Source organism: Dermacentor silvarum, chromosome 3, assembly GCF_013339745.2.
Source record: "Dermacentor silvarum isolate Dsil-2018 chromosome 3, BIME_Dsil_1.4, whole genome shotgun sequence".
Lineage (NCBI taxonomy): Eukaryota > Metazoa > Arthropoda > Arachnida > Ixodida > Ixodidae > Dermacentor > Dermacentor silvarum.
The window spans coordinates 214,712,741-214,735,433 of NC_051156.1; the positions used below are offsets into that span (position 1 = coordinate 214,712,741).

A 22,693-nucleotide genomic window follows, 5' to 3' on the forward strand; every position below is an offset into this window, starting at 1 on the left:
ATTTGAGAACGCAAAATGTATACTGTCTCGCCATTTGATCTTTTTCTTCTCTCTTTCTTTAAACATCTCAACGCACACGGCGCTTACGGGAACTCAGTAGCGCTGTACTTGTGCTGTGTGTATGGGTGAACGAAAGTGAAAATGGATAACTGGGAGTTATTAAAAAGGAAGTGCGAACAATGGTAACAAGAAAGGCCATGGAGATTTACAAGTACGCCAAGAAAGAACTAAGGAGGGAAAATCTGCACGATAATGCGAAGGGAAATAAATGCGTTGCTGTTTGAGGCCCGAGCTACTTGCCCGATGACAAAAACATACCGAAGCAAATATTTGCAACACTGCTTGTGTGTGATAAAAAAAAAAGGAAATAAAGCCTGAAGACGACTGGGCACATCGTAATGTAATGCCAAGAGCCAGCAAGACTCGTAGGAAACGGCCGCGCTTTCAGAAGCGCCAGTATGCAAAGCGGATGGAAGCATTAACTGGTCAGCAGTCAAGATAAGCAAGATACGTTTAAAGTATCGGTGCAAAAATAAAGCAAGGGCGAGATTGATAGAACCGGAGTCGTTACAGGCATATATTTTAATGAAGCAAAAAAAAAAAAAAAAAAAAAAACATCAAGGAGAAATGGCAAAATGCTAGACCGGGATCGACGTAAAAGCTGATTAGGTTGTAATTGTAACTGTAATTAGGTCTTGCAGGCTATATCTGTTGTTGCTCCTATTCGATGGGATGCCAATAAAATCATTATCAGCATCTAGCTTTAATAGTGGGACCAAGATTTGGGATTACTCTTTACTTCTGCCCCTGTGATTATTGTAATTTTTGAAAACACGTACTAGCGACCTTGAGGCGTTATTTTCTTGTCTAAAATTAATTGTGTTTACTGCTGTTTGGCTTTCGTGACTTGACTGCAGTGCTGTTAATCTCGACGCTTTTTCACGCTTTAATTGACGTTAAGTACGGAAATAAATAAGTCATATAGAATATTGACAGCTAAACAAATGCAGTAATTATTTACCCTATGCAGCGTGTGCATCACAGAATTTTGATTGCGGACCTCCGACGCTTCAGGAACAGCGTAGGGTAGAGAATCTTGGAGTCCACGTGAAATACCGTTGCTAAAGGCTCCGAGATTTCGGTCTCTAGAAAGATTGCCTTTATGGGGCCTCGATACGTTTCATTTAGGTAGGAAAGATACCATTTAGAAAAGAAAGATACCCTTTCCTTCAGGTTTTATCTGAGCGATGGCCTTCGAGATTGCGTTGGCAGGACAGTGCTGTCTCGGAGTCTGAGTCAGAGCTATGGCGTTTTGCCTCTGTCCCAACAGATGACGCCACGAGCCTGTACTGCTTTTCAGTACTGCTATGTTGCACGGACAGCGGTTCCGCGCACCGCCGTTAGGGTGGCTAGAATTCTAGCCACCCTAGGCTTGTGGTCGGGGTGCTGTCTTAGTTATTCCATTGTCGTCGTTCCAGCTTTGTCATCAGGCTCGCGTCATGCAGTCATCATCTCAGCGTCGTCATGCGGTGGTCGTGACGTTCTCGTCGTACCACCGTCTTCATTTCAGAAACATATCGTCCCATTTTCGACCGTCGTCATATACCGCCTTCGTAGTTCCGTCAACCTCAATGATGCTGTCGTCATTCAATAGTGATTTTCATGCCATCGTCGTCATATATAGTCGCCGTCATTCAGTCGTCGTCATTTCGATGCCGTCTGGCTGGTCGTTCTATCGCCGTCATTCCAGCTTCGTCATCCAATCCCAGTAATACCGCCTTCGTCACGCCATCGTCGTCATACACGTGTCGTCAACCCATTGTCCTCGTCCTGCTTTTCGCGCTGTCGTATGCACTTGACGTCATCCGCGAGGAGCGCTACCGTCGTCCGCGGTTGCCACCATCTTGGCGGTCGCCATTCTTAGGCGGCCTATGCGCTGCCTAGGCGCTGGCAGCAGCGCAATGGACGGTTCAACGGAAGGTTGCACATCAGTATTTATAGTCAATTGGTGTGTTAGGTGACTATAATGGACTTAAGTGCATACGCACGCAGTTTAGATAAACCTGAGCGATTGCGCTACGAAGAAAAAGCGCGCTTGTGCGGCGGCGCCGACCCACTTGAGCTGAAAAACGCTGTTTATATTTGTCGGGCTGCTGCCTCACGTGGATTTCACCGACATCAAGGACTATCTTGTGCACGGAACAAGTTGTGTGTCGTGCGAGCAACTAAAATTATACATATCCAGGAAGGCAATAATTATTTGACGAGCGGCTGGGTGCAGCAGCCGTTCGTCAAATTGTTGTTGTCGTTGTTGTCGGAAAGAAGAGCAAGCGTCCGTCGTTTATTTTTGTTCGCGTTTTTTCTTTCTTTTTGGAAATAGGCGTGTGAATTGTGTGTGCATCCCATAACCACGGTAATGGGATGTCGCGGTCGGAGAGGGATTAGATGCAGCAGTTGTCAGCGGTTGTTTTCAAATGGTTTTTCAGACCTCCACAACCGCTGCGTGCCGTGCATGTGTTTTAGTGCTGGTTAGAGACGCGCAGCTTTCGAAAGAAACAAGTATGTTGTATTTGTAACTTCTTTACTTTTTAATGACCGTCAGCATTTACGTAGTCCCGTAAATGCCATTCATTGACGTCGTGCAAATTAGCGTTAACATCGTTTTATTTTGAAAAGTAGTAAGTGCTCCCACTCGATCTGCAGCCACCACAATTTTCAAATTGAATTTCAAATTTTTAGATCTCGACGCTTAAGCTGTCTGTTTGCACTCGCAGCTTCGTCATTCACAGTCATTCAATGAAAATCTGCTCGCACCGTGGCTTCTCTTAAAAGAAGACGGTGACACCGCGCAGTTACCATTATGCCGCTGCATTGGCGTACAATCGCGGCACGTACAGTCTCTCCGTGCATGCAGATACACTAATTCAAGTACTTTCTACGTGGTAACACGCACTCACGGCTCCGCGCACAGAACACTGCTGTGTGCGAACTCCCCACGACGGCTTGGACGATAGCGATCTCCAATACTTCCGCGACGAACGGACGAACCGATGACCGTAGACATGGCGCGGCTGCTCGGCGATGCTGTCGCCGCCTCGCGGATCAAGGGTCAATGCATACCCCATATACCATTGTCATCATTTCACAAATGTCAACCCATTGTCGACATATCGTCGTTAACATACGGCCTTCGCGTTATTATATCGACGTCATTCCCTCTTCGTCACAGCGTCGTTGTCATACAGCCGTCGTCGTGCCATCATGGTCATGGCCAGTCCTGGCCAGCGAAGTTCATAGCAAAGTGGGCTGATCCCGGAGAGATTGTGCGTCGCATAGAGCCGAAGCAATGGAATCTCAGAAGAATGGCCTCTACAGAATCTAAACGCAGATTTCTTCAAAAATATGGCGTGTCCCTACATTGCTTGAATGCTACTCGAATTAACGCCGACTTTGATTTGGAGTTGGGTTCTGCCGGAATTTTCTTTTACCGCTGATAAACAGTACAATTCATAGCCTCCTGGCTTCCGTTCATAGCCGGCAGACTGAGGCATCTCTCACGAGCTTCACGCCAAAAATTAATTTAAAAAAAAAAAAAGGGAAGAGAGATCGAGAGGGGGAAACAAAGAAAACGCGAAAGAAACAAGAGGGAATAATAAAGACTTAGAGATTGACTCCAACCAAATAAGGAAATTTACTAGCCCGACGTTTCGGAACCAATTCGGCTCCTTCTTCAGGGGGTATTCTTCGGAGGTGGCCAACCGAATTCGAATTCCCAACCAGACAGGTAATTCTGTCGAAATGTTTAGCTTCAAGAGGGAATAATCGATCAATAAGCGATCACCTTCAAAAAGTCGGCGACGGTATCGAGTGTGTCATAAAAATTACGGGTATCGATTTTTTTTTCTTCTTTGTAGGCCACAACGAGCCAAGCTTCGAACCGAAGGACCTGTACTCGATGATGCTGCGCGTGCTGCAGGGCTTCTACCTGGTCCGACAGGAGGTCCACGAGCGCGCTCTAGCGCACCTGGATATTGACCGCGAGGCGACCGAAAAAGAGCAAAACAGGCACGTTTGGGGCACATGATCAGTTGTGCAAAAATCCGCATGGTCCAGGAAGTTTCCCGTAAGGGAGAAAATTTGGTTACTTTTTTTCTCATACTCTTCCAGGTTAGTTTCTGGAACAGCAGGGCCTTCATCGAATTGACACATTATTCACTATGCAGTCTGACCACACAGAGCTCTCATGATGTACAGAGCGGTCTACTGTTAAAGGAAACATTAAAAGAAAAAAAAGGTATGTGTAGAGTATGTCCGGACGATCCTCTCTGTCAAGTGTACAATCGCCTAGACTTGCAGCAAATAACTTGTGGGAGGTAGCCCTGAATCCTTTGGACACACCTGTGCAATGCACTGACATTGCGTCTGCAGCCACTTCCAGCTGCGGCGCCAGCAAGATGAGAACCGCACATTTGAGTGTTCCCTTTTTAACCTTGGACCGCTCTGTACATGCTAATGAGTTTTAGCTTGTCCGTAGTCGTATTAACCTTCACGGAATACCCAAGACATGAACTGCAGCATCAGCAACAACGCCGGCGGCGGCATAATGTGATAGTATCTCCAACTACAAAGCTTTAGACATTGCCTCCGAGATTGTGCGCGTGGGTGTTGTTCGATCTCGGATGACATGCTCTAAACACGGACGTTTTCGTTTTACATGGGTGTTCTTGTTGAAAAAATAAAAACAAAGAAAAGGCTGCATGTTAGCGATTGCGTTGTTTTCGGCCGTTTAAAGCTGCAGCTAAGTTTAAAATGGTTGGTTGCTGCGCAGTTATCTCTGGGTCCTTTCTGGTTGAACTTTGCAACACCAGGTGCCGCCACCAACCCGCCCGATCATATTCACGTCTCCAGTAACCCGCTATTTCGCAAAGGGCAACACGTTTATGGACAAGATAAAACACGATAATATACACGGACTGAGTGAGGGAAATGCATAAGAAAACCTAAATAAAGGAAGTGTGATAGGGTGATTTTCTTTAGCTGCATCAAAATTTTAAAAATCGCCTGTGGCAGATAGCACAATTTTAACCATAGAGCTAAAGTACTCGATGTACGAGAAGTCTAAATGTTTAATAGAATAATTAACGTATGTACACTAATTACATTTTAATTAATTAGTCTACGGCACGTATTTAAATCTACGAATTGTAGTTGGTGAGCTCGCACGCCATATCCATTTGGACCGAATTCTGAGGTTGGCACCGGTTTTGAGATATGCGGTGTCAAACGTGCGGTAAAATGCAGTGTTGTTCCGCTTACTTTTTGGAGCAAACGTCATTCTATGCATTGAAGCACAAAAGTAACTGGAGCGCCAATGCATTTCGTCGGAAACTGAAAATTAATATCTCGAAACTGATGTAGTCATGAAATTCTGTAAAATAGCCAATGAAAAAGTTAAATAGCGTAATTATATATGTTTTATTTCAATTAAGCATTTCGATTTCTCGTAGGAGTAATGGCCTCGTCTGAGTAATTTCAATGAAGGGTTAGAATTGTGCTATCTGCCGCAGGACATTTCTGAAAATTTGGTGCAGCAAAAAAAGTAAAAAAAGAAAAAAAAAACCATGCACCTGGTATATTACCAGCACAGGTGAACGGAGCGAAGCTAGACGCGGGATGATCATTTCCGGGAGACGTCGAGATAATTCCTCTATTCCTGGCTCACGTTCACCACTTGCGGTAATGTAATTTCCCTTGGGTCTTTTAACCTAAAAGGAGTATCCTCTGCTCGGAACGTGTCCTGAAATTGTGGAGATCATGTGTCAAAGTGCTATAGAAACAACTATGCTTTTATCGCCTATAATGTGGCCGTCCCATGTGACGTAAGATAAGTACTTACGCCTTAGTTCATGCCAGGTACTCGCTGCCAGGTATCCACATTTCTCGAAACCATCGCCTCTGAAATTAGGCTTCCCATACCCGCGTTCGCCGCCCGATCTCTGAGGCGATGTCGAAACTGCTTTAAGGTACAGTATCTATAGTAGTAGGTTACGCCTTGACCACCGGTCGGTTTGAATTCCATGATTACAGCCTACTCTTTAAGTTATTCATCAAGCGTGCGAGTATTGTATTGGTAATTATCAGTCGCATCGGCGATAACAGCACGAATTGTGCTGTGCGCCGTTCTTATATGAAGTAATTGCGTTCATAGCGCTGGATCGACACGGACAAGAAAGACGACAGTGCACGTCCTGTCGTCTTTCTTGTCTCTCGATCCAGCGCTATGACCTCAATTACGGCAACGAACGAACTAGCCCAAAAATCTGTACTTCTAGTTCCGATGAAGTTTGGTCAGTAAATGAACAGTTGCACTGTTGTGTGTCGGACGTGTTGGTATTCGAACTTGGATATCATTTTAGAGCTAGCAGAGAACAGAGACGTAAGCACTTAGCAAGGTGTCCTAACTTCAACTTTCGAAGTGAACGACCCGTGGTGCTGACGTATCCCTTCTGTCCTTGTCTGCTGGCGCTAAAATAATATCTAACTTGGTCAGTAAACATTGCAATTTCGTCTCGAATATCTTATGCTTAATATTTCGCGACGGTCCTAGCGTAAACACGCGGTATATATAAGGAACATGAATTGTAACGCGAAGCCTCTTGCTTTTTCTTTCATTCTGTTTTCTCCCTTGTATTTCGTTGTCGAGGATCTTTTGTCATGCATGTCATGTCTCGAGCTCGCTGCCGCATGTCGCCTTTGTTTCGACGTAAAGAACACGTGCCTTCTGGTTCATGGGAGCGAGCGCTTCTACATGCGAGACGGCGCGAAAGGCAAGCTGTCGCGGCTTGTTTTCCAGGTCAGCATGCGCGCGCGCCGCCTGTACAAAGGCTTCAACGCGGTGCCGCTTCTGACGGCGCCAGCCGAGACCGCAAATATTGTTCCATGTTTGCGAGCACACGCTTGCTTCCGCGTATAGAACACGGGAGCGTAGCTCTTTGCGTCCGAAGCAAAGCCGGGATGAGAAACTGTTCTCTTTGCATTGAAGCGTGCACGCTTGTTCCAAAATATACAGCGCTTTCAACTCGGTTTGCGCAAGCGGTTGGGAGACGTGGAATTTCATAAGGGATGTCGGCGCGATTGAAAGTTTTGTTTACGACGTCGAGTTGACAGCGGAATGCGTGTCGTAATAACAGCGAACGAAGGCATGTAACATGCAGCTCACGCACACACTGTCGGACATCCCTGCGTGATCGATTGAGTTGGTTTTGGAGTGAAGCTGTGTTTAGCACTTCCCCCTACTTTTCTTGGTCTACTGTCCGACTGAGTAAACTTAGCCGATCCTGTAGACAGTTAAATCGAAGATAGCGACGTGCTGGGCCGATCCTGTCCTGACACCAGTGTAACGTCACTGCAACCACACGTCTCATGCTTAGTGACGACCCGGCACCCCGCACCCACCGCGGAGGGGGTGAGGACTGCGGCGGGGGCGACGACGACGAAGTAGCGATACAGGACGACAGAGACAGACTAGTCATGCACGTACCACGACATACTGACACACTATAAGAAACAACGAGAAGCATATACCCACAACCGCACAAACAACTAGGCAGATCTCAAGAAACACTTTGGAGAAGGTTGCAAACCAGAACCTTCAGAAACCCAGCGCACTTAAACAGAGTAAATTCCACACAATACCCAGAAGCGAGCTGCAAGCCCTGCAAGCACGAACACACAGACATGGCATACGTCTTATGGAAATGCACAGAGATCAGACCAATATACAGAGACGACAACATAGAACCGGACCTTCTCAGGAGCGATGGCTAAGCGCTCTGGCTAGCTCAGATCTACACGACGAACTATGGGCAATCCAGCGGGCCCAGGCAGCGGTGGAAAAGCCATGCCTCACCGCACATAATGCCCGGGTGGCCTGAGCCCAGGCCGGCAACCTCGCAGGTACTTTTGTCAATAAAGATTTTTTTCCGTCCGTCCGTTATTGAACATATGAAATACGTTCAAAATTGCCGCGCTACTGGATGCTCGAGGCACTTAGCGTGTGTTCGCGGGCTTCTTTCACGCTCAAAGGAACACTTTTATCTTGCACGTATTAGCAACAAAAAGCTCTATCCGGAGTTTTTAATGGTGCTCTACAATTTTCTCATTGACACTTTTCACCTAATTATAATACTTGAGAACTTGACTAATTAAGACTAATTATGTAATTCGGCGAAATGCAAAAATGATCTGAGTATCTCCATGCGACGGCAAACAGTATTACTTTGGTTCTGTCCAGCTACGTGGCATTTGTATATATTTAAATCTTGGCTCATGATAGTTGGAACACTCTGTATATATGGTTTATCAGTGAAGTGGCCAAGTCGACTGGATATGATGGGGCAGGGGTAGAGCTGATTTGTTCCTGCCCTGGTGATGATTGGATTACCTTGTCCATGGGAATAGTTGGCAAGGCACCACACGGGCATTCCCGATTTCATGGTACATACAAGTGAAGAAGGGCGACGATGTTGTCATATCGTGGGTTTTAACACCGGAACTGTTTAAGCTCTTGGTTAGGCCGCATAGTGCGAACAAAAAGACTGCGCCTGGTGATGATGTCACTGCGCGTTGCCTAGCAACCACCTCGCGGAGCGGTGTGTGCTTCCCCTCCTCTCCGTGCCGTGCACATGTTGCCTTGACATGGGACGTTAAGGAGAGGGAAACAGAAAATGTGCGCGGCGCACGCATGCTCGGGAGAAAGAAAGAGAAAATGAGAGCGAGAGAGAGAGAAAGAAATGGTAGCAGTACCAACGAGGCAACGCGCAGAACTGCTGCCGACGCCGTCCGCGTTTCCCCGCGTTCGCGCCGAACGCGCGCGGTGTCCGTGACTGCAGCCGGCGGCTCGGCAGGTTTTGATCAGCCACGCCCCGGCAAGTGTGGAGGCGCAGCTTGGCCGTGACGTCACCGGGGAGATAAAGCTCGGAGCCGCCGCGACGGCGGCAGAACTCTTGTTGACTTTGTGGCGAGTACATGTAGCCTTGACATGGGACGACCAAATAAAATCCGGACACCCGAAGAAGAAGAAGCCGTTCATCTTGAAGCGCGTCGCGCGGCCAAGCGACAATCTGCGCGTCGGCGGCGAGCCGATTTGGAATACCGTGCCTAGCAGTACTTAACATTTCCTAGCAAAACTTAGCCAAGCCTAGCAAAACCTGGAAGAAGCTAGGTCGATCACCAGCTCCGCTGTTTACTCCAGCCTTGCACCACTAGTGCAAGCTGCCCACATTTTTTTCAAGGCGCTTGACCCAATCCCGTTAAGTGAAATGGAGATTCTCTGCCAGTATTTTAGCCGGTAACATCTGTTTGTCGTTTTCGAAAGTGGCGCTTTCGCGTAACGTAGCATCAGCTTCAAACGGGAAGGGCAAAACTCTTTCGAGGTAGCGCAGTGGTGATGATGACATTTCGGCGATGCATTATTCGCGACGGCGTGCATTGGTAAATGCCTGATTATAGTCACGGTGGCTGGGAAGCGTTTTTCCGAATGAATATACTGCGGATGCTTTATCATCTACCTCAAGTAACTAATCTTGAGATGAAAAGGACAGGTTTGGTGGGAGGGCGTCTAGTAAAGATGTAAAGAAAGAAAATATGTTTCAAATGATAAATGATACTGCAAATTGGCCGCTATATTTCTGCATGTACGTTTAACTGAAGAAGCCTAAGTCTGAAGTGTCTGTAGTCATGTGAGATCCTTTCTTGCACGTGTTTCGTGGTCATCATCATCATCACTTATTGCTGACGTCATATACAGGTGCGCTAGCCCAGTTAAGCACTGTTGTTTTTGCTGCTGTGCGTAGCCGTTCTAACATTCTCACATAAACGATCATCTGCATCAAAATGAACATAGAATAACCTTAACCAAAGGGTTCTGCACTGTATATGCAATATATAGCTTTGAAAACCTACTATATTTGCATGAAATACTCCGTTAATATACTCTATAACTACACACTTTAACTACTTTCGTAAGTACCTCTTGCGTGAAAGAGATGATGCATTCAGATTCATTCATACGCGTTCTCACTTTCGAACACGGTGTACTGCTTTCGAATGTAAGCCCACGCAACATTCATGGACGACCTGGTGTACGCGTGAACACGTCACTGTGGTACTGTAGCGGAACTTTGAGCGGCGTCTCTCTCTCTTTATTTGTTCCCGACAGGATGATCCGTGCCTTCAAGGCGGACAAGCTGTTGATTGCGTCGTCCGTGATCGCCTCCGCCGTCAAGATCAAGTTTCCGCAGAGGTACACCGAGGTGAGGAAAGGCGCTCAGTAGTAGCAAGTAGTAGTAGTAGTAGCAGTAGTAAAAGGAAATAAAAAAGTTTAGTATACGAGTATGTTCGTTAGTGTCAAATGAAAAAAAAAAAGAAACTGAGATCCCGACATCCGCTCATTTTTTTATTCTTTTCTTTCACTAAAAGCAAATAACTAAATGCCCCGAAATTCTGCAACGACCTCGACCGAAATGCCTTGACCCTCTGGTCATTAAGCGATCGGCACGGGCTGGAGATAGCGGCGACAACTTCGCGGCCGACAGCGATACTCAAACGTACTCCGAACCAATTAAGCCACTTACGGCGCTTGCTGTTTCGCAGGATTCATTGCGCATTGTAAAGCATTCGGTGAGTGAAGAGAGGACGGCGACAAATAAGGTTTTCTTGCGACGGCAACCCCCTCTGACCAACAGGTGAAAATTTAGTTGTCCGATTGATGGAACGGCTCTTTAAGGCCGCATAACAAGATCGTTATGAATGGCTCCGTATAGCGGAGGGCTCCGGATTAGGTATACCTGCGCTTCCTTAACGCACACCCGAAGGCTCGCGTGGCGGCGCGACAATCGCGGGCAGTGCAGGGAGCCTCGATGTCGTACTCGCAGCGGGAGAGGACCGTTCGCATTGACGCACTCTATAAAGGCTGTGCGTTGACTCCAGGGACAAGCTTGGATTGGTCAAAAGAGCGCGCCGGCGGCTACGGCTCATGCGGTCCTGAACTGAGGGCTTCACCCACGACCGAGGCCTCCCGGAACGGAGCCTCCCGCTGCGATTTTGTACCATTAGAGTTTATCTATCTCTCTCTGGCTGAGGAAGATGGCGAGCGTCGCGTGAGACCGGCATGCGAGAGAGCCTCGAGCAACTAACATCTGGGACCGCTCCGCTCATTCTAGTATATGTGGCCGCAGTGGCCTGCAACGGCGACCTCCACACTCGTTTCACGAGAGTTTTCGCCCCCGTCGGAATGGAGCTGCGGCAGCCGGGATTCGAACTAACGACCTTGTGTATAGCAGCAGCAGCCGCCGCAGCAGAACGCAATGACCCCTTATTCACTGCGGCGGGCAGATCATTTACATGTTCTTGCACTTTATTGCCATCTGCATTTATATAGTGCACCACTTTTTCGTGTACTTCTCCGCGACACGTACTGCGCTTGCAGTTTTTTTGCACTTAAGGAATTCCCCGTGTGCCAACATGGCACGAATAAAGCTTGAACTCATCAATTCTTCGTCGTTCTTTCCGCAGATCCTTGGCTACCTGCAAGACGTCACCCGGCTGTCAGGCAAAGAGGTGCACGACTTCAGCACCGTCGTCATGGCCGTGCTCTTCAACGAAGACCCGCTCGCCGACTGAATAGGAAGCGGTCTCGCCCGACCATCCGCCGGCCATCAGGCTTATATCTCTTTCTAGTCACGTTTCTTTTCTTTTTCTTCTTTTCAAAGTTCGCCTGAGTATCAGCACATATTCGACAGGTGTCTTCTCCAAGCGACGGAACAGTGCGTGCGTGAGACGTCGATAAAGAAAATAATAAATTATTGAGTTACTGTTGGACATGGCTTCTCCTCCTCGTATCACTACTTGTTGCGATGCTATAGTTACTTTACACACGACCGGACAGGAAAGAGCGTTCTTTCACGTGGTTTCTTGTTTTTCCCGCGGTAAAATGCCTCTCCTCGTTTGGGCCCAATCTTCGTTTGAAACCGTTGGCGTAATGCATTCGCATAATTCTTCGTGGCTTCTGCATTTTTCGTTCATGAATGATGGGGTATTGGTATACGGAGCTTGTGCTCTTTCTTTATGAATAACGTTAGAGAGATTTAACGTTTGAGTATTTTAGGACAGCGTTAGTGTTCAACCGTTAACCGGTACCGCTTTCTCCTAATTGCGCATACGCGGGCTTTGTCGCACATGCGCAGTCGACGGTACCAGGTGGTGTTGACAACGGTGCAATGGTGACGTTCTGTTAAGATACATTATTACTGCGCTATACCGCCAGTCAGCCTCTACAGTCTGAAAAGGAGTACGTTTATGTAATACCTCTTATGTAATACCCACAAATTGAGGGTATTTAAGGTAATAAAGTGAAGTTAAGAAGTTTATCTAGGTCACTTACTCACAGAGGACCCTGATCATGAGAAGGACATTTACAGAAGAATAAAATTGGGTTGGAGTGCATACGGCAGGCAAAGAAAAGTGTACAATCATTGCATTCTAACGGTGCGAACATATATATGGGGCAGAAACCTGTAGGTTAATAAAGCAGCTCGAGAACAAGTTAAGGACTGCACAAAGAGCGATGTAACGAAAAATGTTAGGCCTAACGTAAGAGACAGGAAGAGAGCGGTGTGGATCAGAGAGCAAACGGGGATAGCCGATATTCTAGTTGACATTGAGAGGAAAAAAATGCATCTGGGCAATCCATGTAACGCGTAGGGCAGATAGCGGGTACCAAGAGAAGGGAAGCGCAGTCGAGGATGGCAGAAAACTAGGTGGGGTGATGAAGTTACTAAATTCGCAGGCACCAGTTGGGATCCAGCTAGCGCAAGACAGGGGCAATTAGAGATCGCAGGGAGAGGCCTTCGTCTCTGCAGTGGACATAAATATAGACTGATGATGATACAACCTATCTCGTACATAGGCACTTGTAGGTTGAGGACGCACGTGGCTGATGATGATGATGATGATTCCGTGCGTAAATTCCAGTAGCTGCAGGGCTGTTACAAGCCACATGGCTGATACAGAAATGCGGCATATTTTTTAGAGAGACACTAAAGAGAACTGCTCAATCAGTTTAGATTGATGAAGCCTTCCTTCGAAACTGTCATTTCGTTGATTTTGCGGCAGTAGGTTGATTATCAGAAGAGAAAGTGGACGTCAATGTTTCACGCAAAAAAAAAAAAAAAAAAAAGTGGTGCCGAAACCCCAGCATCGGTCAGTGCAACGTCACAGATTTTAAACACATTTTTCGCATTTGGGCCGTTGTGGGATCATTAAACGTTAAAACGTTCTTAATTCAGTCTTCTGATCTTTAGGAAGGCAATGTAATACAATACCGTAAACTTAAATATCAAAGAGATGCGAACATCTACATCTTCCCTTTGCTTAATTGCAAGTGGTAATTACTGACGTTGCTTTTTGTGAGCACGATTTGACGCGTTTAATTTCGGGCTGCCCCGTCTGTAGTTTATCTCATCAGTTGTTTTCCTGTCGCTTTTTAAGTGCTCTTTAATGACCACGAGGTCACGAAAAAAAAAATGAACACGTATCATTGCTTGGCCTCACCATGGTGGTACCATAGTATGGGTACGGAACCAATGTCTCTGTAATTACCCACTTACATTGCGCTTTACACCTTCGTTTTTATTGGTGAACGTGGTCTCTACAGAACCGAAGATGGGCGGTTGGACACCCTAATCGCGTTTTCTTTTATTAAACGTCCGATGACGGGGGCACACGCCATTGGATTTCCGATGCCCGCGGGGTTGGCATATCGGCAGCCGGTTTACTACAACGGCGATCACGACGTGGTCGCTATCGCAGTCGTGTAATTACAAAGTGTTTTATCTCGGAGAGTAGGTTTTATTGGATAAGGCGCACAGAAATGGCTTCTCTCAGCCGCTATTGAGCAGATTTGAACGCATGCTCTTTGTCGCGGTCTCAAATGTGCAAAAATTATCCAGCAGTCAAAAGTGCAGAAGCCCGTTTCGAACAAGAGTGGCCGCACCACTAGTGTTATCGCTCTCTTTCAGTAGCAAAATGTAGATAAGATGTTTTACGGTGTGCACCTGGGTATAAGAATATAGGCTGAAATATATGGCTTTTTCTCGGCAGCTGCTGCACAGATGTGGATGAAGTCTGTCGCCATTGAACTGCAGACGCACAAATTAGACAATTTATAAGGGCTGAAACTTCGAAGGTAACAAAGGAATCCGAAAGAAAGTTCTGTTCAGTGTAACGATGCGGTAGAAAAGACAGCCGCAAGAGCAAGCGGTAAATCTGTACAAGTGAAGTATGTTTAAAACTACAAAAGTTGGCACGTGCCACAGGCGAAAAACGGGAATAGCCCACTTGAAAGTGCCAGAGGAACCGCATAAAATCACCTTGGCAACATTAACTTGCAGGTTGCCACTTCAGGGAAAGCAAGGGGAATGCGGGAGATGGTGATTCAAGGCGATGAGTAACACGAGAACAAGGTGAGGGCAGGAGCCAACGTTTCGACAAGTGGACTTGTCTTCTTCAAGGCACGCCTTGAAGACTTGCCTTGAAGATTTGCCTTGAAGACTTGCCTTCTTCAACGCCTTGAAGAAGACAAGTCCACTTGTCGAAACGTTGGCTCCTGCCCTCACCTTGTTCTCAGGTTCCCACTTCAGTCACGCAGGTAAACGTCATTACAAAGGTTAAAGTTACAGTGAAGGCGACAACGTATTTTGGCAACTATGCCATAATACTTAAAGTGAGACAAAGTAACGCATCCACAACAAGAATGCAAGTGTATTTTAAGACGACTTTACTTTTGCGACAGTTATACATAGCGTAAGACCAAAAAAAAAAAAAAAAAAACCTTTGCAGATGTACATGAATCTGAGCAAGTGATCAAAAGACAGTGAAGCTGTATAAACGAGTTCTCACACTGTTCGTCGGTAGTATAACTAAGGGCTGTTTGATGGCTGTTCTTAGTGACGATTCATCATCGACCTTCATGGTCATACGACCGTTTCGGGGCTGCCACGCAGGCTGCGTTGCTGGACCTCGCCGTCAACTTTCACCACCACAGCCGTGCAAACTCCTGGCTGACCTCCAACGGGAAGCCGGCAAAAAGGCGACGTGAAAAAAAAAGAGTTACTGGCAAATAAAAAAAAAAGAAAGAAGAAAGAAAACGCGCAAAGCATTTGTCTATTCAAGTGAGGTGTACACAAGGTAACTTTTCTTTTATAGTCAGTGATAATTACGTTTCAGAGCAATAATTCGAGTCTTGGACGCAAGTTGATTGCTGGTTGTTCTTTGATTGCCATTTGGGAACCCAGATCGTGCGGCTTGCGGAATGGTTGTGAAGGTTGCAGTTGTGGAATTGTCGTGGAAGTCCCTTTGACAGCTTCGCGGTAGAATAGTATAGTGAGATGGCGGGGACCATACCAAGACCATGAGGACTAGCTGTTACACAGTCGTTACAGCAGCTAGAGTTTGTAGTCGCTGCCCGTGCCCCGCGCATCGTCGTTGTTTTATCGCGATAGCAATTATATGGACACTGCAAGCGTATTTCTGCTGTCGTCGTCGCCGTGAGGTTCCGTATAAAGTCCAATGGCGATAAAATCGTCGCCGCGCGCCGTACGCTGTGTGTGCGAGTGAAAGCGTACGAGGGTGAGCCTGCAATCGCGGGTCAATGTATAACGCACGCGACGGAGGAAGGCAGGCCGGAAGCGCGCGGTCTCTCGCGCGCGAGGGAGGCAGGGGGGCGAGGCGAGGGAGAGGGAGGATGCGTTCTGCTCCGTTGGCTGCTGCTCACAGCGCGGCCGCGCCGTATCTTGAAAGCGATCTGCGATGCGGGCGAAGTGCGCGCCCGCGCGGGCCTCATCTTCAAAGCGGTCTGCGATGGGGGCAAAGTGCATGCGCCGATAGCCGGTAGCTTCGTATGCGCTGTGCTTTCGACGTTTAGTTCGCGTTTAAGCGAGACGAGATACCGCGCGAAGGTCAATTTGCCCGCTGCTGCTGGCGCGCTTTCTCACTCCGGCGTTTTCACAGCGAGTTTCCGCAGTCATCGAGCCAGATGTGTTCATGTTTACCTGTGCGTGCGTGACACCGTGCTTGTCTATTTAGTTAGTAAGCGAATGTTCACAACTTTATACCGCCCATTAAACTAGTATCTTTGCTTCGGATAGCTCTCTGCTAATTTCCTATCGCAATCGATGCTTCGCATTTTGGGCGAAACTGCGACTTTTTTTATTTGCAACATGCATCCTGCGGCCGTCCAAATCATGACAGTAAACTTTACGAATCGGGAGTTTTAGCACCGTACCGGAAGGGCAGCCGCATTCATCACGCTCGCACTGCACCATCGTGAGATCGTGGTTTAAATGCTAAAGCCGCATGTTAATACAATAGCGTTATATAGGCGGATGTCCGAGTTGCCAGGAATGGGCGGAATAGGAAACTAGTTCCCAAAAATGCCCCCATAGCGGATCGGCCGCACGCCTCGCCGTAACTGAATGGGAAACAGTATATATATATATATATATATATATATATATATATATATATATCATGAATAAAACTTTATCGAAATGATTCGCTGTTATACATACTAGAGACCCACTGGGACATTCTGGTGCAATTCCATTACGTTGTCACGAAGCGCTCGAAGATTCCCAGGACATTTGAATATCTTGAATACAGCCTATGAGACTCTTAATTAGGCTGTGTTGTCAAATATTAAAGTGTCCTGGAAACCTACGTCGTGCTTTGTGGCACGTTACTGAAATTTCACCAGAATGTTCCGAAAGATGGCGCGACGTGCACTTGTCCCGCAATGTCCCGCAATCCTGGGAATAGTGACCCACACTGCAGGAATCACGTTTCTCTGACGAAAAATGTAGGCCAATACCGAAGGCTGTGCAGTCTGATTAATATTGGCTGATCCCGAAGGCAGTGAAGTCTAACCCATCCTGTCAACGCGCCAGCTGTCACGAGGGAAAAAAAAAGTTCAACAACTGGCACATGATGCACGCGCCAGACGTTACAAAGAGCGACTCCGGCCCCGCGGTGTCAAGTTGTATTTTTCGTGCTCTATCGTTTACCTGTACCTTATCGTCTCTACACTCAAATTAAAACAACAAATAGCTTTTCCTGTTATCAGGATTGGCCCGCCCACTCCTTTCATTACATTAACCAGGTGTTCTGGGCTGACGCGAGATACGAATGAAGGCCGGTGAATGTCCTGCATAACGTCATAGCAATAAGGGACACAATGTTGGTTAAGCTTCTGTAGACGGGTTTCAATTCGAAGCATATCGCGCAGCTCAGGACCATCATCACTTCGCGTCTCGTCGGATGTAGCGTTCCTCGTGGCGTAGTGTTTTTACTTTTCAATGGCCAGAAACAACCACCCGAGCGAATAAACGCTGATAAAATCGTGGACGTAAATTTCGCGCTATACGAAGGAAAATATTCAACTTCGTACTAATATACATCTTTCAAATGCCAGCCGACTAAGTATTTTTTAAGGAACGAAAGCTTCCCTTAAAACCTGATTCCCACAGCGCGTGGGATCCGCAGGTTTTTCACTGATTCTATGGACTTGACATTTTGAAAAGGCTTGCTCGCTCCGACCTTCTGCCATTTCTCTAGGTTCATTGAGGGCAAATAAGCTAAACGACTTCACAACATAAAAGGGATATTCATCTAGCGCACTCGGCAACCAGGTATATAGATATTCTTTTCGTGGGTCTACGTCAGCACCTTCCTTCTGGCTTTGAAGATTGCCCCGACGACAAATTGGAATCTGTATCCTCCCACGTCGCTTTGAGTTCTTACTCGCATTCCGCCGCCCATGGAGTTCAATGATCACTCCACGTGCTTCGAAGCGAATCATTTATTGTTTCAGACTCAAGCTTAACCGAACCGTCAGCTGCATGACGCCCGTATAGCTATATATATATATATAAATATCTTAATTAGCTTGTCCTTTGTGCTACTCCAGGAGTGTCAGCAAGAAGCAAAATCCGGTCCAGTTCGCAGCGTCAGATCATTATTAAAGTTTATTCAACCGTATGATCACCTCAGCGGCCCCCACGCCGATATTTCGCTAATCAGCACGTGTCCGTAGCTCTGAGTTGGCGGAATGTCGCTCGTTGCACAATGGTCGTGCCGCCCATGAGTGGCGTCTGATTGAGCGAGGGTCATCGAACTTAACTGGGCTTGTCACGCTAATTAGAGGCCGCGCCAGCCAATAACTTTCAAAACGAAACCTAAAGAGTGTGAAGAAAAAAAAAAAAGCATTGACACAGAATAGACACACGCAAAATGACAATGTGAACGCTGACTCCCCAAGATTGTTATCAAGAAGCTCGCTAATATTTGTCTAATCTTTCATGTCGACCATGGTATGGTTGCACTAATATAATGCCGCATGCCGATACTCTGTTACCCCTTAAAAAAAAGAAAAAAAAAAAAAAAAAAAGAACGTAACTGAGCGCTCCAAGCGGTCGTGACACTGGTCCCCGCCAGATCACCGAAGCCAGCCGACATAGGATTCCCGTCTCTCCTTTGAAGAGAACACCGAGTGTTGTTGAAAGTTTATATCATGCCGCAGAATAGTTCAAGTGTTTGCCCTGAGCACAGAGCAAGTGGCCAAAGGCACACGTATACCCCAGGCCAACCTCGGTGCCTTTCATGCAAGGCTTTTATGGTGTTCCCAGTAGGTGATTCACCTGGACAGTTATGAACGGGGATGGTGCGGAAATGTGATCAATCATCATCACCATCATCATAATCATCATCATCATCTTTTTCTTTCCTTAAATGCAACACAAATGCCTCTTCGAAAAATATATGCAATTACCAATGCCCAACGTCAACCAAACCGACCATATACACCTGCAAATTACCTACTCCCTGTCACTCCACCTCATTCTGTGCTAATTTGGACTGCATTTGTCTTCCGTGGGCACACATTCTGCCGCTCTAAACCAGCCGGCTATCTGTTCTGAGCGCTGTACGTAATAAATTGAACTCAACTTCTTCCTCCTCAATGTTAACGAAATACCATCTACTTGAGTGAGTCCACGCTACCGTATTTCTATCAGCTAATGTTGCGGCTGTCGTTTACCTTTCAATCGTTCGTTGCACAACCCATGTCATTCTTTGAAGTTCTCGTGTTAAAATTAAAGTTGCAGCTCAATATGTTACTTGCTACTTACTGAGTATACCTCGCTGTAATAGGTAGTTACGTCCAGATCTACGCCCGCCAGGGTGGCGCAATCTAGATTTAAACTGCAGATCCTGACTTTGATTTTGCTGGAAGAATGTGGTGAAAGTGATTTTGGGAGCTGGAAACGCGTCATGGACGTTGGGGTTTGGACGCCACCTATTGCTTCATTTTGTTGTGGTCCAAGCTACTGCCGATTCCGGCTACGGCGACCGAATTACGATGGGGGCAGGATGCAAAAAAAAAAAAAAAAACAAAAACAAAAACAAAAACATTCCTGTGACCGGAGTATAAGGTGGAGCCCGTGAAGCGGCGGCGAGGCAAGCCCTCGACGTCCCCTCATGGGAGACTTAGGCCCGGCCATCATAAAGTGCTGTTTCTACAATAAAAGTTTATTCATCCTCCTCCTGTGACCGCAATTTGGGTGCATGGTAAAGAACTCCAGCTATAATGAAAATTTATTCGGTTCCATCCACTACGTCGTTTCTCATCATGCCCTTATGTTGTTTTGGGACGTCTAACCACATTAGTCATTCCGCTCTGGGTGGCTATATACATTTTGAGTCGTTAAATTTGGTATGTGCTTCTCCAGATCCTATCTTATTCGTGATTCAATTGGAAAGTGTCTAGCTTTCTCGGGAGCTAACGGTGCTTTTTTTTTATTACTGTCTAACCGTTATCGTGTTCATTGAGTGGCGCCTGTAAGCTGCCTTTTACCTTAGGGCACCTCACTCGTTGAGGTTGAGGCACCAGTGAGATATTAATATTGCAGTGACTTCGACGAACATGTATTTATAGAATATAATGTTTATAAAGGGCCGAACTTGTGCCCGGGGGGGGGGGGGGTATTTTCTAAGTGTCCACATAGTGGACATACCCATTTCGTCTGCTGCTGGAGTGCTGATTGGCTTCTGACGCGTACCCCAGCCCAGCCAATCAGAACTTCAGCAGCAGACGAATGGACGTGTCCACTATGTGGACACTTACTGAATACACCCCTAGAACTAAAGAAGACCACTGCCGTCCCTTGCGCAGCGAAAGTCAGTCGAAGAACTCGCCCCGTCGCGTGCCACCGTCTCCAACAGGTTCACTCTGGCTGCTGGTGTCGCGATGGACACTCTCGGTGTATCACTTTCTTGCGACGCTTGCAGTGTCCAAAGCGATGTGCTTGCTACTTGAATGCAGGCAACTCGACGTCACAATACATTATTATCGGACGTTGAATCGACACGGGCCTGTGTGACAAGCGTTGCCCTTACAACGAATATTCTGTTCTCTGCCTGCCGTCGAGTTATAATGACGCACTCGGACAAGTTCCGTTATTTTAAAGGGCTGAAACTTCGACGCTGTCATATGTCAGTCAATGCGCCCATCACGCTAAGGGCTTTGTGCCATTTTGTAGACTGCTGTATGGTTCATGGAGGTCGTTTATTATATGGCCGCGTGGCATAGCACCCAGAAAACCGCCACCAAGGTTGTCTTTCTCTTAGTTGTCTCATTTTGCAAAGTTACATCAACCTACAGTGATGGCCTAGTATCACTCCACGTACCTGCACTAAGTAAACAAAAATTACGTCACACTCAAAATTATTTGGACATTTGAATAAGACTGTTCATTTTGTAATCACGGAACGTATTTGCGACTGAATTCATAAAGCTCCTCGTTCGTAAATGCTTTTGGACATTGCCCGGCTGCCTTCACTAATAGTATGTCCATCATCAGGCTGAACTAGATTTTCTTTTACGAACAATTCTGTAGCATGATAGCTTTTCGTGAATATGAGCCCCAGGTTGGAGGGGGGGGGGGGCATTCTGTAAGTGTCTATTTAGTGGAAATGTCCATTTCATCTGCTGCTGAAGTTCTGATTGGCTGGGCTGGGGTACACGTCAGAAGGAGACAGGCGCCTTCAGCCAATCAGCACTTCAGCACCAGATGAAATGGACATGTCCGTTAGGTGGACAATTACAGAATAATAGGCTCCCGGACTCTAGAGAGGGGCTTTCCCTCCCTCTTTCTTTTCCTGTCATTGTCACGTGAAGCATGAATAACAGTAGGAGTTTCAATGCTATATAGATGTCTTGCTGGTAATTGAATTACAACTTTAGCCAACTGGCTGTGTACAGCAATTAACCCATTAGCGCCTCGTACTTTAGGATATTTTGTTCTTAAATAATTGAAGAAACAATATACTGTTTCACTTAGCGCTGTTTTGCTGTAAGGGGCCTTGCCACACGACCACATTGTATATTTCTGCCTATTTTGATGTCATTGACCTATTCATAGCCAAACTTAATAAAGTATTGAACACAGCAGACGCTGTTGCAAGCGCAGGCTTACTATTTTTTATAATGCTTAGTATTGGCTTCCGGAAGCTGATTTGCACGTGTAAGGTTTAGAAAAAAATTCCATAAATGGTGAAAGCATGATTTCGCTATGGGATTGCTATTTCTCAAAGCAATTCTGATGCTTTTTTTACCTTCTTCAGAAAAAAAAAATACCGTTTTGCTGGCTAGAAACACTTCAGGTACGGTTGCAGGTGTAAATCGGGAGCAAGTATCATTTTAACACAATATTCTTGCCGCTCTTTTTCTTTCCCTTGACAAAGAAGACGATCTGACGAAATAGTGAACAACGTTACATAATTTAGATTTACACAATATTCTTGCCGCTCTTTTTCTTTCCCTTGACAAAGAAGACGATCTGACGAAATAGTGAACAACGTTACATAATTTAGATTTACACAATATTCTTGCCGCTCTTTTTCTTTCCCTTGACAAAGAAGACGATCTGACGAAATAGTGAACAACGTTACATAATTTAGATTTACACAATATTCTTGCCGCTCTTTTTCTTTCCCTTGACAAAGAAGACGATCTGACGAAATAGTGAACAACGTTACATAATTTAGATTTACACAATATTCTTGCCGCTCTTTTTCTTTCCCTTGACAAAGAAGACGATCTGACGAAATAGTGAACAACGTTACATAATTTAGATTTACACAATATTCTTGCCGCTCTTTTCTTTCCCTTGACAAAGAAGACGATCTGACGAAATAGTGAACAACGTTACATAATTTAGATTTACACAATATTCTTGCCGCTCTTTTTCTTTCCCTTGACAAAGAAGACGATCTGACGAAATAGTGAACAACGTTACATAATTTAGATTTACACAATATTCTTGCCGCTCTTTTTCTTTCCCTTGACAAAGAAGACGATCTGACGAAATAGTGAACAACGTTACATAATTTAGATTTACACAATATTCTTGCCGCTCTTTTTCTTTCCCTTGACAAAGAAGACGATCTGACGAAATAGTGAACAACGTTACATAATTTAGATTTACACAATATTCTTGCCGCTCTTTTTCTTTCCCTTGACCACAATATTCTTGCCGCTCTTTTTCTTTCCCTTGACAAAGATGACGATCCGATGAAATAG

At 46.1% G+C, this 22,693-nt stretch overlaps 1 protein-coding gene across 1 annotated transcript in view; it reads left to right on the plus strand.

Annotated features, from left to right (window-relative positions):
* The window catches only part of LOC119446646 (cyclin N-terminal domain-containing protein 1), a 147,014-nt gene extending 135,130 nt beyond the window's left edge, over positions 1–11,884 (plus strand). The window contains exons 5-7 of the mRNA XM_037711136.2: positions 3,915–4,065; positions 10,220–10,313; positions 11,575–11,884. Of these exons, the coding sequence (XP_037567064.1) occupies positions 3,915–4,065; positions 10,220–10,313; positions 11,575–11,682 (353 nt within the window). The 3' untranslated portion in view covers positions 11,683–11,884. The remainder of the gene's footprint in view (positions 1–3,914; positions 4,066–10,219; positions 10,314–11,574) is intronic.
* Positions 11,885–22,693: the final 10,809 nt, after the last annotated feature.